The sequence below is a fragment of the Panthera uncia genome (assembly GCF_023721935.1).
Source record: "Panthera uncia isolate 11264 chromosome B3 unlocalized genomic scaffold, Puncia_PCG_1.0 HiC_scaffold_1, whole genome shotgun sequence".
Classification (NCBI taxonomy): Eukaryota; Metazoa; Chordata; class Mammalia; order Carnivora; family Felidae; genus Panthera; species Panthera uncia.
The window spans coordinates 94,912,492-94,926,402 of NW_026057582.1; the positions used below are offsets into that span (position 1 = coordinate 94,912,492).

Genomic DNA, 13,911 nt, shown 5'->3' on the forward strand with positions numbered 1-13,911 from the left:
AATTTTGGTTTTGGGCCCAAGCTCAATAAAGTAAAATTACTTTATGGATGGTGGCAGTTCCATGAAAGGGGACCCCCCTGCCCACATTCTCCCATTGTCAGCGATGGGGCACCAATGAGAGTGGGAGATGATGATCTCCCAGTAGCTCTGTGATCTTCCAATTATTCTTCTGTTAAATGTCAGTCCTTTGTTGTGTTTGCGAAATAGAGTGGAGTATGTGGCTTTGATTAAGAGTAGAGGTTACGGCTGATTTGAAGACTAGGGGTGTTGTGGGTCTTCTCCTTGGAAAGATTCAAGGCATATTAAAAGAGGAGGGTTAAGATTATCTTGGATGTAAAGCCGCTGAAGAGAAAAGATAGAAAATACTAGCCACCAGCCAAGTGCCCACCTACATGATTTCATGGGAAAGAAAAACAGAAGCACCATGAGCAGGCCACCTACAGGATTATACTGGGAAAGGAAAGAAAAACTATGAAGTTTCTTATGTTAGGGACTCCTAGAGAACCACCTCAGTATCAGACCACCTGCATGCATTTCATGCATATTAACCACCTGCCTACTCTGAGTTCACCAGCTTCAAATGCAGGTAAACATTTTTGGATATGAAAAATAAAAATATTGTAATAATAATATCTTTTTGTTTCTCTGAACTTTACATTTTCTAAAATCTTTAAGTGCTTCATTGGCTCCAATCAAGCAAATAGTTACAGAGCATTTAGCACATGGCTCATATTGGGTATGGCACTGTTCATGGGGAGACTTTACAAGTTGTTTCACAGGCCAAGTAATCATATAACTAAAACCCCCAAATTCCATTTTAATGTATAATTCTTTAATTAGTATTTGTATCTTCACCTTGTGACATCTAGATGTTATACTTGCTTAATTATTAGAATTGAAACTTAAACATTATTTCATTTAATCCTTACCATGACCCTGTTAAGAAAGATACTATTATTTCCTTTTGTTTTTCAGATGAGAAAACTAAGGTTTACAGAGAAAAAGTAACCCAATTGCAAATGGGTAGTAAGTGGCAAGTCAGGATTCACACGTGTCTGCCTTCTTCTAGCATACGAGCATCACAAGCCACTCTGCTCCTTTGCCTTATTTAAAAGTGATTTCCTTGATGTATTTCTTCCATTTATATCTGGACTTATGCCCTTGTTTTATGCTCACTATAAGTGCATGAGGTATATAGGCCAACCAATTGCTGCTTTCTAGTGATGGGCACATAGCCTTTGTTTTCTGAAAATTCCAAACCTGAAGCCAAATGCCCAGTGTATTTTGTCTCTTCGTAAGATTCCACAGCACACATAACATTTTACACTGAATTTATTTTTGTTTCTTCCAGAATCATGACCTCAGGGTAAGAGTGTATACAAAATTCCTAACACATAAAATTGAACCTGTAGCCAAATTAAGTACTCAATATGGCAATCATTTTAGGTTTCCCCAAGAAATATTCTGTCTTCTCTATTTTTTGACTGTATCCTATTTTGTAAGCAGCATGCGTGATACTTGGAATACATATTTAGTTGAGATTGGCCTTATAGGCTAGCATGTAAGATAAATGAATACACAGGGAATTGGGTCAGTGATGATAAATAGTTAAGAATTTTGCAAGGTAGTGGCTTGAAATCAGCTGTGGTAGGAGTATTTACACCACAGAAATCTGCTAATATTACAGGTCAGGTTTTGTTTTGTTGTTGCTTTTGTTGTTGTTGTTTTCCCATAGGGGAGGGGAAAATGTGACCACTGTGTTAGGGAAGCCCCTATTTCTGTTAAGGAAGAGATAAAATCATACATTGAGAATGGAGGTTAGTGGAGTGAGGTAAGTGACTTGAAGAAAGTAGAAATGTTTTGTAATAGCTATTGAGAAAAATAAGAAAGAGAAGAGATTGAGACCAAGAGAGAATATTGCAGTCATTATATGTATGTATCTGAAAGAAACACTGAAATTATCAATTGCTGTGTAAAGGTGGTAAAATTGTGAATTTCACATGAAATTTATATGTTTTGGGTAATAAAAATTATAGAGACAAGTAATGGTTCTGATTTGCTGTCCCTTTAAATTTTGTAGAAGGAAACCATGTGGGATAAGTTTGCCTCTGTCTAAGGATGAATTCTCTTGCAGTTTTGTTGTGCATAATTGTATCGTCTGGTTTGTCAATTAAGTGTTTTTAAAAGTAACAATGATGGGGGCGCCTGGGTGGCTCAGTCGGTTGAGCGTCTGACTTCAGCTCAGGTAACGATCTCGCGGTCCATGAGTTCGAGCCCCATGTAGGGCTCTGGGCTGATGGCTCAGAGCCTGGAGCCTGCTTCCGATTCTGTGTCTCCCTCTCTCTCTGCCCCTCCCCTGTTCATGCTCTGTCTCTGTCTCAAAAATAAATAAACGTTAAAAAAAAAAATTAAAAAAGTAACAATGATGCATTCCATTTGGATAATGTATTACACTTTATAAAGTGCTTTCCTGTACATTATCTCTTTTGATCTCATTTACGGTTCATCCTTTGTTGACATATTATTTACTGTATTTCTGTGCAGCTACCAGACCTTCTATAATACACTTTGAAGGAAGAGTCATATAAATGCAAATTTGTTTATATCTGATGACTTTGAGATAAGCAGACTAAGTCTGAATGAAAACAATAGACCCAAAGGGTTAGAAATTCATGGCAAATCGCAGCTATTTCAGAAACAGTTTCATTAGAAAACTCAGAGGAGATATGTGGGTTTGAAAAACAGTAGGGCAATGTAAAGTACTTGTAGATCAGTGACAAAAATTAATTACAGATTTGTCTTTATATGGCCAAAGTAGATAGACTTAAGTTGAATCATTTCCCTCAGACCAAACATGTAAGAGTGAAAGTAGAAGTTTTAAAATTCCACATATCTTTTTTAGGAATAACAGAGAAAAGGTTTAAATAGAAGTCTCTGATCCTATGCTCTCCCCAGAATAGTGGTTTCAAAGTTTATGACTGGTCTCTTTTCTACGTATTACAGTGTTCTATTCCAACATCAAGGGCATTGGTGAAGGATTTCACAGATAATTGTCAAGTTTACCTAATTTAATTCTTTAAAAAAAATTCAAGAGGCAGTTGTTGAGTTTAGAAATTTGATTACTTTAGATAAAAAATTTCTTGATATTCTACCTTTGAATTTGGCACTTATTGCTTGAATGGGCATTATTTTGTGGGTAGTGGTCAGCTGGCTCTTCCTCAATTTAGAGAAATAATTTAAAATATACTTAACTCTCAAGAACGTTAACACTTTTTTTTCCTATAGTCTTTTGGGAACACTAATAGCCAAAACATAATAGTTACTTAGAAATTGGAGGAGAGTTACGTTTTATGACACTTTTAACCTGTTGAACATTCATTCTTAGGATGGCTGTCACATACCAAACTTTTGGGGTACTTTGAATCTTGCAGTAACTTTTTCAAGCCTCCACTGTCTTTCTATTTAATGAATATTTCAGTACTTGAAGTACAATATGCCTCTTGGGTAGCTGGAACTATTAAATGTAGCCTAAACTAATTTCATTGTATAAGAATAATGCACTGTGCAGTTAAATCATTACTGATAAATTACAAGCATGGTTAATTGTTTAAGGATGTGTAATCTACTAATGTGTAGCTGTTCCAGCGCCTGTTTAAACAGATGACTGGGACATTTATAATGTCCTTTCAAATTACCTTAAATGCAATGCTTTCATTTTTAGTATTTTTTAATGTGGTTTAAGACTCAAAGGTTTATTTTGTTTTTTAATGATAAAGACAGGGAATATGCTCTTTCTATCATTAAAATATTCATCCCTTTAACTTTCTCTAATTACATCTTGGTTATTATGAATGTATTTTTTCCACATTAGGAAACAAATGTTATACTTTTAAATAAATGGAGTTTTTCACTAAAGTACTCCTGTTAAATTGGTTATGAATTTATTATAAGGAAAGTTAACAGCTGACCTCTTCGTCTTTGTCTTAGATTCTATGCTTAAATTGGGCTTAACATGCAAAGACTTATATTCAAAGAACATTACTGAAGCTACCTTTGTGGTAGAAATGGTGCAGATAAATTATCCCATTTAGGGATGCCTGGACGGCTCAGTCTGTTAAGTGTCTGACTTCGGTTCAGATCCTGATATCAAAGTTCATGAGTTTGAGCCCTGCATCTGATTCTGTGCTGACAGCTCAGAGCCTGGAGCCTGCTTTGGTTTCTGTGTCCTCCTCTCTCTCTGACCCTCCTCCTCCTCCTCCTCCTCCCCCTCCCCCCCCCCCCCTCTCTCTCTCTCTCTCTCTCTCTCTCTGTCTCTCTCTCTCTCTCTCTCTCTCTCAAAAGTAAACATTAAAATTTTTTTTAAATTAAATTATACCACTTAGTCTCTAAACATTTCACTAGATATTAGTATGCCTATTTCAGGAATATAATATTTCAAAAAAATGTAAGTTGGATAATACAGTCATTTAGATGAAAATTGGAATTGTTGCTAGCTATGAACATGAGTTTTGTTTTGTTTTGTTTTTATTCTTTTCACAACATCTCAGTTGTTCTGATCCAAAAAATACTTGGTTTCAGCAGTGGCTGTTCCTGCAGTATTGGTACCTGGGGTTTTGCATTCTCATTTCATTCTCACTAAGGAACCATCAGAGTTGGAATCATGGTTTGCTGTTTACCTGTTGTATAATATTGTGCAACCCACAGGCAACACAGAACATTGAGAGTATCTAGCTGGTAGATGGAGAATGTGAGGGACCCAAGAACTGACTTTTGGAAATCCTTCACTGCCAAAAGCATTGGCGTTATAAATAAAAATGCCCAGAAAGTTGAGACCAATCACCAAAGTACTAGAAATCAAAAAGGGTTTTAAGTAGAAATAATTCAGCCTGTTGACAAGTGTGGCCATATCACAGAATGAGAGTTCAAGCCTGTGGTCTGTCAGGTATTTAGAGATCACCTAGCCCAGTGGTTTCCAATTTAGTTCCAAGTAAAATCTTACACTATATTTCAATATAAGAGAGTGGTGGTATTTATTTTATAAGAAGAATTTAAGCACTCAATTATGATAAATTCCATCATTAAAAGTAAGTACTTTGCACACAAGTATTTGAAATTCCGATTTTTGAATGACACTTGCCTTACATATACAATCTATTTCTCACATTTGTGGGTGGTATATATGTGGAGTATATAATATCATTATTGTGTACATTCTGTTTGTTTTGAAAATTTTGGGGCGCCTGGGTGGCTCAGTCAGTTGGGCGTCTGACTTCAGCTCAGGTCATGATCTCACGGTCCGTGAGTTCGAGCCCCGCGTCGGGCTCTGTGCGGACAGCTCAGAGCCTGGAACCTGTTTCGGATTCTGTGTCTCCCTCTCTCTCTGCCCCTCTCCTGCTCTGCTCTGTCTCTCTCTCTGTCTCAAAAATAAATAAAAACATTAAAAAAAAAAAGAAAATTTAAATGACATATTTCTACAACCCCTGATTTCATCAAATAACAACAGAAAAATACTGGGAATCATGCAAGCCCATTTATTTGCCATTAACTCAAAAGACTAGTTCTGAATATTGTCCAGCAATATTTGTCCTGATCTTGTCCTGATCTCTCCTTAAAACTAAAGCATTTATTCATTCTCATATTCCTTCTTTTTCTCCCTCCCTCGGGCTATCACAAAGTAACTTTACATACATGTACATCACCATTGATTTTTCCATTATAGGAGCAGCAGAAAAGAGTTCTAAGCATGGTGCCGAAGACAAGACACAGACCATCATTACAGCTATGAAAGAAAGAATGAAGATTAGGGAGAAAAACAGGCCAGAGGTGTTTGAAGTAATTCAGGAAATGTTTCATATTTCTAAAGAAGATTTCGTGCAGTACACAAAAGCGGCCAAGCAGAGTGTACTGGATGGGACATCTAAGTGGTCAGCAAAAATAACCATTACAGGTAAAAGTAGTTATCTTTAAAATTTCGATTCCACACTGAGATTTTCACATGTCTTAGAAATCACTGCTAATAATAAGAATAATAGGTAAGGTAAGTAGAATTTTCTTTCTTGTCAGTATTGACCAGTGTAGTTGTATTTCAAAGTTCTCATATATATACTAGATGATTGAAGTAATTTCAATCTGTTGGTTGTTCTAATCAAAAGCTCTTCCAGAGGAAGAAGGTTGTCTTTTACAATAGACTCATCAATGTGCTACAATTTCCAAGAGATTAGCTTTGTAGCTGTCTGCCACTGATAAATTACAAGAGTAGCTAAAAATCTCTTTAGTCAGTTTTTCTTAATGAGAAAACACACATTATTTTACTTAATCCGTGATCGATACCCCTCAAACAATTGATCCTATAGTCAAGGCAATTTGAGCTTAGTGATGTCTGAAAATATGAACTCCTGAAGTTGCTTACAACATTAACAACAAGCGCATGCATGTTGTGTTAATGTTTACCAAGCGTCTTAACTTACTCATATGGCACTTATAAGATAAAGAAGCTTTTTATTTACTAGGTTGACTTGATCAATAGTGATAGCAAACTTGGAGTGATATGACTCTTGGTTTGGGTTCAGGTAACAATCTCATGGTTTATGAGATCAAGCCCCAAATCAGGCTCTCTGCTGACAGTGCAGAGCCTGTTTGGGATTCTCTCTCTCCCTCTCCCTCCACCCCTTCCACACTCATGCTGTATGTCTCAAAATAAATAAACAAACTTAAAAAAATAGTAACAGCAAGCTCATAAATAGAAGTAGAGTTTAAATTACGGACATTTGGATTATGTTGGATAAACTTTTGCATACTGTATGTGCATCATTATTTCTCTGTGTGTATGCAGTAATCTATATATAAGTATATAGCTGATGTGTATATGAAAGTGTATGTATATAGTTAATATTAATTACAAGCAAAAGCAAATATTCAAGGAAGGTTTTAATACTTAGCATTTTAATTATTACATTAAATATCTTTTTAAGTCCTAATGTTCATAATAGAAGCACTGGACGTGCATCTGTAAACCCAGTGTACAATGTGTTAGAAAATGCTTCATTATAAATAGTCCCTTTTTTTGTTTGAGGAAATCTTTATATTAAAATGTCCATTTTGGCTTATTTCAGTGGTTTCTGCACAAGGCTTGCAGGCAAAAGACAAAACAGGGTCTAGTGACCCATATGTTACTGTTCAAGTTGGAAAGAACAAAAGAAGAACTAAAACCATTTTTGGAAACTTGAATCCAGTATGGGATGAGAAGTTTTACTTGTAAGTACATAGTGTGAAAATATTATGCTTGTTAATGCATTTGGGAATAAATTTAGTAGAGGCATGCTAAATATAGAAACAATAAGTATCTCATACTACCTATGCAAAAAATATAAAAAGATTATTATGAAGTCACTTAATACTCTTATATTCTTTATTCTTTATCTTTGGAAGCAAGTGAGTAAAAAGAGTATTTCAAACAAAAGGTGGCATGGTTGGGGTGACTTTACAGGAGAAAAAGGAATAAATAATTTTGTAACTTGGGTTGACCCAACTCAATGAGGAATTTACTGGCTTGATTGACCAATATTTTGATGTCTGAAGATTTATGTCTAAAGGCAATAGATTTGGGCAGGATTTGGCCCATCCCACCTACACCATGATGAAATGGTTGATGATAACTTTTACAACCTCTCATTATCTGAGAGGTCATTTATTTTTAAGCATCTTATATTTTACACTAAACAGCAAAAAGTTATTTTTCTGACATGGGTTCTTTTCTTTCTAGAGACATAAAATTACTTCCACTTAGCATTTGGTAGAAATGAAAATTCCTAACCCTGAATTTAAGGACAGTCATTTCATTTTCTTTCCTCCTTTCTGTGCTGATGGTTTAAACATGGATCTTGTTAACATGCTAAGTAGGTGAACTTAACACCTCCAGCTTGTTTGGGAATATAGGCAATAGTGAGTAAGAAATGAAAAGCTCTTCTTGTGTATATGGGCTGATGAGGGAAATGTTCAGAAATAGACTTGGGAAGTTTGTTGGGACTAAATAAAAGTGGGTGCTATAGAATGAGTTTGGATGGTTCCTCCCTTCACACTGATAGAAGGAGCCATTTTTATATTCCTTCATTTGTTAACAGAAGGCAAAAATCAATTGACAGTCATAATTTCAAGTTTCGAAAGCAGTAAAATAATGAATCAAGCAGGATAAGAGCAACAAAAAAGGATAGGATTATGGCAAACTTAGAGCAACTAACTCTTGGAAAAATAGTCTAATTCTAGAGTACTTTGCGTTAAAAATCCTCTTCATCCCCCTATTGCACCTATTCCAACTATTCACCCCCCTTTATCCCAGAATTCCAGACAACCAGTGATCTTTTTACTGTCTCTATAGTTTTGTCTTTTGAAGAACGTCAAAGGGTTGGAATCACACAGTATGTAACCATTTCATGTTGGCTTTTTTCTCTTAGTAATAGACATTAAATTTCCTCCATGTCTTTTATATGGTTTGATAGTTCATTTCTTTTTAGCACTGAATTTTATTCCATTGTCTAGCTGTGTCACAGTTTATTTATCTGTTGACCTACTGAGGAACATCTTGGTTGCTTCCAAATTTTGGCAATTAAGAATAAAGCTGCTATAAACTTTCATATGCAAGTTTTGGTGTGAACATAAGTTTTCAATTCCTTTGAGCAAATGCCAAGAGGCATAATTGCTGGATTGTATGGTTAGAATATGTTTAGTTTTGTAAGAAAACCAGCAAACTGTCTTTTAAAGTGGGTGTACCATTTTGCATTCCCACCAGCAATGAATGACGGTTCCTTTTCATCTGAATCTTCTTTAGCATTTGGTATTGTTTGTGTTCCAGGCTTTGGCCATTATGATAGGTGCATCGTGGTATATTGTATTCACTGTCATTTCTCTGATGACTTATGATATGCAGCATTCTTTCAAATGCTTGTTTGCCTTCTGTATATCTTCTTTGGTGAGGTTTTTATAAGAATTTTTAAAGAAGAGGTGTTTTTTTTCTAATTACTGAGTTTTAAAAGTCTTTGAAGTTTTGGATAATAGTCCTTTATCACATGTGCTTTTTGAAAATATTCACTTCTTATTCCCTTTAAATTGTCTTTCTCTACTTCACTTTTTAACACATGCACAACTTAAAACTGTTTTGATGTCCTTGACTGCCAATTCTAACATCTCTGTCCATTCTTAGTAAGTTGTGCCTGATAGATTTTTCTCTTCATTATGTGTCATATTTTCCTGCTGCTTCACATGCCTGGTAACTTTATATAGGATGCCAGATTGCAAAAATTACCTTGCTGGTTGATGGATATTTCTGGCATCCTATAAATATTTCTGAGCTTTGCTGTGAAAAATAATTAAGTTACATGGAAACAGTTTGGGGTTTTTTTTTGGATGTTGCTTTTAGAATTTGTTAAGTTGAAATGAAATAGTGCTCAACTTTGGGCTAATTATTCCTCAATACTGAAGCAAGACTCTACTGTGTAGTTTCCCCCCTGACTCATGAATAATAAATTTTTTAAGTCTTCCAGGTAGAAACAAGCGCTATTTCTGGTGTTGGTCAGTGCTGGGCACTGTTATTTGTAATTCTTTTGATGCCTCTTACCTGGGCCTTGAGTGGTTTCAATATGTCTTATCATGACTTACTTGATTACTCAAGAGGAACCCTCTGCAGATTGTCAAACTTTTCCTTCTGTTCAGTTCTTTTTGACATTATGCCTGTGGCCTATAGCTGCCTTGGTCTTCCTGGATTTTGGCTCTGTGTTTTTCACTCAGAGTCCAGTGGACTCCACCTGAGTTCCTTCTCCTTGCACAGTGACCTGAAAACCACCTCAAGGCAGTTAACTGAAGTAATCATAAGGCTCACCTTATTTGTTTTTTGTTTCCTTGGGATCACTGTCCTTTCTTGGCATATCTCCAGTATATTAAAAACCATTCACTTTGTCCACTTTTTGGTTTTTTGTGTGGGAAGGTATCTCAAGTCCATTATTCCCTCTTGACTAGAATTAGAAAGTCTGGAAATCTGAATTTAATTGATAAGTAGAATTAAATAAAACAGTATGAGAGTCAACACAAGACATGTCAAGCAACAGCCAAGTTCTAGAGAGGTTTTGTCCATAGGTTGCCAGTTATGTGTGTGAAATAAAGCATCCATACAAAGGAATACAATAGTATAAATACTTATTGTAATATTTTAATACTGCAAGGGGTTCCCTTGAGAAATCAGCTGAATAATGTAATGATAAGTGCATACATGTGAGAACACTACCCAAGAACAAGATAAGGACTATCCAGAAGGTCTAGGTGTGCCTGCCCAATGCTCATCCAGGTCAGGAATTGAGTTTGTTCCCACCAGACAAGATAGAAAGTCTCATAATTGACGGGGCATGTATACAGAAGAGTATACTGGAATAGACAGTTGAGACAAGAATTATCTGTATTTGGGGGAAGTTTTCACTGTACTGTATGCCTTTGGTTTTTATTTTGAGAAGATGCATTATCTACAATGACAATAACAATATATCTATTTTTTAAACAACACTATTTTCAAGGAAGGAGAAATTCAAATTCAAACCCATTGCGCTCTGCTGTTCATATCATATACACACACACACACACACACACACACACATATATAATTTGCATAATATTTTCAAAATATTTTTTGCTCTACAGACTATGTGTGAGTGTTAAGTTATACTCACACATGTTTTCTATTTGTCCCATCTAGAATACCAAAAACAAATGCCTAAATTTTCAGCAGTAAGTCTTTTTGTTGCTGGTTTCTAGAACTCCACCATTCCATTCATAATAGTGAGTTTCTACATTGCTGGTTCCAGAAAATATTATTTTGAATTTACCTGTGCATGCTTTCATTTTACCATGAAAGGCATGAGAATTTCAAATTTATCTTCTTTTATAAGGAGTTTTCTTTTGCAGAAGAAAATGAGTTCATATTGAATTTATGTGAAGATTTTGAAAAATGCATATAAATCATAGATGAGCTCATCCATGCCTCCCACTACCTTGACAGTTCTGCCCTGTGAACTGGAGTGTAAAAACGTGTCCTGACATTCTGAAAATAGGATATCTTATGAATAGTATGGCTATAGTTTGCATTTTGGGTAATTAAATTCTAAGCTTTAGCTTTTTCACTATGAAAAATAGTAACAATCTATACCTCACAGGATTGTCCTATTGAGATTATGTGTATAGATTTCATGGCGCTTGGTAAGCATTAAAAATGGCAGTATCATTATTATTAATTGTAATTATTAGCATTAATAACATAATCACATCCCTTGTGGTAAGATTCAGGACTTTATAGCAAACACGGCAATAATGTTTTCATGTCAAAAAAATCTCTTCTGAATAGTGAGGTCAAGAGAAGACTAATGAACAAAATGCTGTAAAAGGAAAGTATTACTGAAAAGAATTAGAGAACTAAAATTAGCACAGATCTGAGAGATTGTTTTAGTCAACTCCCTCATTTTAGTGAAAAGACTATTAGGTAGGTTATAGTAGAGCCAAGACTACAAAGCAATCCCCTGTTCTGAAGCCACAAAGAAGATGCAAGTAAAAATAAAGAGGAGTATTTTTTCTGACACCTAAACTATTCTCTTGGGAAAAGTCCTTTGACCTGAAGAAGGCAGGCACTCACAAGGCTGATAAGATGAAAATGAAAATGAAGTAATTTTTCAAACTTTTTTTGTTTGAAAGTTTAATAACCCCTCATTAATGGCAATCTGATACTCTCAAGAGATTAATGCTAAGTAATTTCTATTTTAATTTTACCTCTCTTACCTTGAGTTAAAAAAAGAAGTTTAAAATTTTAATCTTCATAAGACTATGGATGTTGTATGAGTTAAGAATGGGGCACTCTAGAAGGTTTCTGCCAAGAACAGAGGCATGACCATTTGAGCCCTTGCAGAAATACAGGTTAGGAGGGGTTGTAAACACATACAAGTTTTAAAGCATCATATGGCTATTAATTAAAATAACCTATATGAAAGTGCTTTGAAATGATAAAGTATTACATAAATCTAAGGTGCTTGTTATCTTTGCTCTTTGATTCTAGTAAGTTGTATATTTGATCATTTCATAATTAATTATGACATTTGATATTATTTTCCTATGCTATAGTTAATGAAATGTTTTATGCTTATCACAAATCATTTCCCCAGGAGGAAAAGGTGTAAGTTTCTTCCAGTGGATTTTAGAGAGAAAATGGCAGTATAATCTGCCTATTTGAATAAAATTTTGGAGTTAAGAGGGTTACATTTATGTTATGTAGATACTATTCTTTCAAGACTCTATGGTTGATAGTTGGTGCTTTGTTTTTGCTAAATTATAAAATGAAAACAAAACTTCATGCTGACTCCCTCCTATAGGGAAGCTGGCAGACATGTGTTATTTTTTAATTAATTAAAGTTTTTATCTAATTTTTAGTTAGCATATAATGTAATATTAATTTTAGGTGTATAATATAGTGATTCACAATTTTCATATATCACCTGGTGCTCACCACAAGTACTCTCCTTAATCCTCATCATCTATTTTACCCATCCCCCACCCAGTTCCCTCTGGTAACCATCAATTCTCTATGGTTAAGAATCTGTTTCTTGGTTTCCCTCTCTCTTTCTTTTTTTCCCTTTCTTCATTTCTTAAATTCTACATATGAGTGAAATCATATGGTATTTCTCTTTCTCTGATTTGTTTCACTTATCATATTACCCTTTAGCTCCATCCATGTCATTTGCAAATGGCAAGATTTCATTCTTTTTCATGGTTGAATAATATTCCATTGTGTGTATGTCTCACATCTTTATCCATTCATCAGTCATCGGACACTTGGGCTCTTTTCTTATTTGGCTATTGTATAGATTGTTATAAACATCAGGAAACATGTATCATTTTGAGTTAGTATTTTTGTATTCTTTTGGCAAACGCCTAGTAGTGCAAATCCTGGATCATAGGATAATTCTATATTTAACTTTTTAGGAAACTCCATACTATTTTCCAGAGTGGCTGTACCTGTTTGTGTTTCTACAAACAGAGCAGGAAGGTTCCCCTTTGTTAGTTATTTTTTTTTAATTTGTATTAAAGAATTATTGTAATTTTTAAAAAATGATTATTATTTACTTTTGAGAGAGAGAGAGAGAGAGAGAGTCAGAGTGTGAGCAGGGGAGGGGTAGAGAGAGGGAGACATAGAATCTGAAGCAGGCTCCAGGCTCTGAGCTGTCAGCCCAGAGCCCAATGTGGGACTCAAACCCACCATTCGTGAGATGATGACCTGAGCTGAAGTCCAATGCTGAACCAACTGAGCCACCCATGTGCCCCTAAAAAATTATTTTAATAACATAGTCTAGTCAACACAATGCCTGTGGTAGGAGTACAAACATATTCCCATTACTTATGGTGGTGTTGAACAGGCACAGCAATGGTGTTTAAACACCTTACTTATGTAATTGACTAGATAACCACCTCCACTTGCTTAGTGGATATCAAATTCCACCCACATTTCCTAAGTGCCCATTTATGCAAATCGCTGTACTTACAAGGCCAGTGGAAAGTACTGACTTGAAGAGTGACTTCACATTATACCAAAAAGCCATCTAGACTACAACTTGATAAACTTAAGTTCCAGAACTTTTCTGGATAAACATGCCTCTTGACATCCAGAAGCCCTTTAGCCCCTGTGAATCTGTTTCACCATGGACAGTGTGCAAAAAAATTACTCCCTACCTTTAGTCAATAAAATTTCTTTTAAGAGACACTGTACATGCAGACTCATAACATGTAAGCACTAGAAACTCATAAAATTGTTGTTTAGAAAGGCGTAATTGCCTTGATCCATTTGAAGAATGTCAGCCATGTTCAATTTACAGCTAACCAGATACGGGGCAC

At 35.3% G+C, this 13,911-nt stretch overlaps 1 protein-coding gene across 1 annotated transcript in view; it reads left to right on the forward strand.

Moving 5' to 3' along the window:
• Window positions 1–471: 471 nt before the first annotated feature.
• LOC125910388 (protein unc-13 homolog C) overlaps window positions 472–13,911 on the forward strand; it is a 339,112-nt gene continuing 325,672 nt past the window's right edge. The window contains exons 1-3 of the mRNA XM_049614136.1: window positions 472–586; window positions 5,720–5,947; window positions 7,113–7,254. Coding sequence (XP_049470093.1) covers window positions 472–586; window positions 5,720–5,947; window positions 7,113–7,254 — 485 coding nt within the window. The remainder of the gene's footprint in view (window positions 587–5,719; window positions 5,948–7,112; window positions 7,255–13,911) is intronic.